Source organism: Cryptomeria japonica, chromosome 8, assembly GCF_030272615.1.
Source record: "Cryptomeria japonica chromosome 8, Sugi_1.0, whole genome shotgun sequence".
Classification (NCBI taxonomy): Eukaryota; Viridiplantae; Streptophyta; class Pinopsida; order Cupressales; family Cupressaceae; genus Cryptomeria; species Cryptomeria japonica.
The window spans coordinates 49,382,249-49,385,857 of record NC_081412.1 but is presented as its reverse complement, the minus strand read 5'-3'; the positions used below and the strand labels follow the sequence as shown (position 1 = coordinate 49,385,857).

General features: G+C 40.2%; 1 protein-coding gene across 1 annotated transcript; it reads left to right on the top strand.

Moving 5' to 3' along the window:
• The first annotated feature begins 381 nt into the window (after nucleotides 1-381).
• Nucleotides 382-1,800, top strand: LOC131041750 (pentatricopeptide repeat-containing protein At2g13600-like). The gene is made up of 2 exons (XM_057974944.2): nucleotides 382-1,422; nucleotides 1,688-1,800. The coding sequence occupies exons 1-2, from the start codon at nucleotides 382-384 to the stop codon at nucleotides 1,718-1,720; spliced, it is 1,074 nt and encodes a 357-aa protein (XP_057830927.2). The 3' UTR covers nucleotides 1,721-1,800.
• Nucleotides 1,801-3,609: the final 1,809 nt, after the last annotated feature.

Sequence of the window (3,609 nt, the reverse complement as noted above, 5' to 3'; positions counted from 1 at the left end):
CAGCGTATGTGTATTCATGAAAGCATCGTGGAAAGGGGATTTCCCTCCGATGTTGTAGTTACCAGTGCTCTGGTAGACATGTACGTAAAATGTGGAAGCATACACAGGGCACAACAACTGTTTGATAAAATGACTGAAAGAGATGTAGTCTCATGGAATGCAATGATTACAGGATATGCACAAAATGGATAATATGAAAAGGCCTCGGAAACTTATAAGAAAATGCAATCGGCAGGTGTAAAGCCAGTCTCCTCAACCTTTGCCAGCATCCTTCCAGCCTCTGCTAAAATAGGAGATTTGCAACAGGGCATCGACATACATCAAAGTATAATCGAAAGTGGGGTTTTCTCAGATGTTGTAGTTGCAAGTGCCTAGGTGGACATGTACGCAAAATGTGGAAGCATAGACAAGGCACGTGAACTGTTTGACAAAATACCCCCCAAAAATGTGGTTTCGTGGACTGCAATGATCACAGGATATGCACACAATAATGTTCTAGACGAGGCTTTCAGGCTTTTCAATGAAATGCCTCAAAGAAATGTAGTCTCATGGAATGCAATGATTGCAGGATATGCACAAAATGTGCTCTTCGAAAAGGCTTTGAAAACTTTCAATCAAATGCAATTGGCAGGTGTAAAGCCAATGTCCACAACCTTTGCTAGCATCCTTCCAGTCTGTGGCAAGATTGGAGCTTTGGAACAGGGCATGTACATCCATCAGAGCATAATCAAAAGTGGATTTTTGTCAGATATTGTGGTTGCGAGTGCCCTAGTGGACATGTATGCAAAAGGTAAAAGCATACATAAGGCCCGCGATCTGTTTAACAAAATGCCTCAAAAAAATGTGGTTTCTTGGACTGCAATGGTTGCAGCATATGCACAAAATGGTATTCTTGACGAGGATTCGATTCTTTTTAAAGAAATGTCTGAAAGAAATGTGGTCTCATGGAATGCAATGATTGCCGGATATGCACAAAATGGGTTTGCTGAAAAAGCCTTGGAAATTTTTAAGCAAATGCAATCGATAGGGGTAAAGTTAGACTCCGCAACCTGTGCCAGTATCCTCCCAGCCTTTGCCAAAACGGGAGCTCTGGAGCAAGGCACAGATATCCATGAAAGCATAGTAAAAAATGGATTTTTGCCGAATGCTGTAGTTGCAAGTGCCCTCGTAGACATGTATGCAAAATGTGGAAGCATACACAAGGCACGTGAACTGTTCGACAACATGCCTCAAAGAAATGTGATCTCATGGAATGCTATGATTACAGGATATGCACAAAATGGCTTTTGCAAAGATGCTCTTAGAGTCTTTGAACTAATGAAGCACTCTGGAACAAACCCTGACCATGTAAGCTTCGCTTCTGTTTTACTGGCATGCAGCTATGTGGGTTTAGTGGATGAGGGCTGTAAGTCCTTCAGTGACGTGAGCAACACTTATTGCATTATACCTATAATTGATCATTTTGTATGCATGATTGACCTTCTTGGCCGTGCTGGCTATCTTGAGGAAACTCTTAAGTTTATAATCAAAATGCCAATTAAACCTGTGGTGGTTGTGTGGGCATGTTTGCTTGGTGCCTGTAGACCACATAAGAACATAAGGTTAGGGGTGTTTACGGCAACGATTCTTTTTGAGTTGGATCCTAACAATGCTCTGACTTATGTTCTTCTGTCAAACATCTATGCAGACATGGGCAGGTGGGCTGAGGTTCAAAGAGTAAGAAGATTGATGAATGATAGAGGAATAAAAAAGACACCTGGCTGTAGTTGGATTGAAGGCCATAAAAAGGTACATGCTTTTTTTGTAGGAGATAGATCACATCCACAGACACAGGATATCTATGCGAAATTGGAGGAGTTGTCATGGGAGATGAAGGCAGCAGGGTATTTACCAGATTCGACACATGCACTGAATGATGTCGAAGTGGAGGAAAAAGATTTATTCCTCTGCCATCATAGTGAGAAGTTGGCAATTGCATTTGGATTGTTAAATACACCCCCTGGAACAACTATTAGAGTCGTTAAAAACCTTCGAGTATGTATTGACTCTCTCACTGCAACCAAGTTTATTACCAAGATTGCTGAAAGACAAATTGTTGTGAGAGATATGAACCGGTTCCATCATTTCAAGCAAGGACAATGTTCTTGTGGAGATTATTGGTGATGCTAAGTGAAGCAAGCTGTGGACATGCATACACTGTATAATATGCACCGTGTCAAACCTGCACAGAAATAAGAACAGACCAGGTTTTATTTCCAGTGCGTAAAACATGTATTTTTCTACGTCTCTGAAGATCTAGACTGTGCTGTTGACTTCATAAATCAAATGTATACTGTGCAGTGGACACCTCTTCATACCATACTGATAGGGTGTTTTTGAAAGCCCTGTTTTATGATACCATGGGGGTGCCATGACATTGAACTGCTTCCAAGAAACCTGCTCTTCTGGGCTTGAAATCTGGAGTAGGATATGGAGAATGAGGAAAGACAAAAAGAAACAGGAGAGGAACACTTTACAGAAAAGGAAAAATAGCAAATATGAGAGAAGGGTTTACAATCTATCTAGTGCTTGGAGATGATGGAGATAGAACTTGCAATGCATATATACCGTTCCATTCAAAAGAATTTATAGGAAATTTAAGCCTCTTTAGTGAATTCTTGTTGTTATAAATACCAGAATGTGAGTTTGTTAGCCGATAGGCTATATGTAGTTTGAGGTATGAGCCCGGAAGCTGTCTCACGCCGTAAACATTCTTCAGTTGCCGATCAACGATTTTTGATAGCTTGAAGACATCATATCACATGTCCCTTTGACCATCCGCACATACGGTTTGATTGGCCTTGGCAAAATATTCTGAAGATCACCGCCCATTATCTACATCAAAATGTTTCTTCAAATCAGATAACTCATAGGAAATATCTGTTATGTTTTGAACTGCCATATATTTGCTCTTAACGCAGTCTGGTAAATGCATTTAAGCATTATACTGTAGATCATCGCCCAATGTGTCTACAAATAGAATGAATACTGTAAAGAAAAATACAAGAGTTGCAGCAAACTACTCGAAGCAGACTACTCAAAGGACATTCCAGTGACAGAAATTTGAAGAATCCATGGTGCACTTTCTCTGTTTACTATTTTCTGTTGTACAATATTAGTTTAATTTGTTTTCTATATGATGAATATGTATTAAATATTTGTAGTTGAAGAATCCCTGTTGAACGCAGAAGGACCATTATCCTATTCATTGTACATTACCTCCATGCTCGGAGGCATTAACTCTCTTTTGCTAGAATATTGGCCTTAAAAATGTGGAAAATAAGCCATACCTGGATCTATGATAGGCTGATTATATAGGGTTAGCAGCTCAGTTGATAGAGCATTTCAGTAGCAAATGAAAGGTCTTAGGTTTAAGTCCTAGCTGGTCCATGAAAGCTCAACATGGTATCAAAACTAGTCTAAGCTAGGAACCCCAAGCACTTGTAGTGTGGCTTAAGTGGGGTGTTGGAAATAAGCCACAAATAAGCCACACTCAGACTGACGATTAGGTGGTTGTATAAGGCCAGGAGCAAATGGAAGTTCCTAGACTCAAGTCCTAATTGGTCTATG

What these genes read in the sequence shown, in the direction of transcription:
- LOC131041750 (XM_057974944.2), top strand. Translation starts at nt 382, where the DNA reads ATGTACGCAAAATGTGGAAGCATAGACAAGGCACGTGAACTGTTTGAC. An exon ending in GCTGTAAGTCCTTCAGTGAC is followed by an intron (nt 1,423 to 1,687) that starts GTGAGCAACACT and finishes ACATCTATGCAG; the next exon opens with ACATGGGCAGGTGGGCTGAG.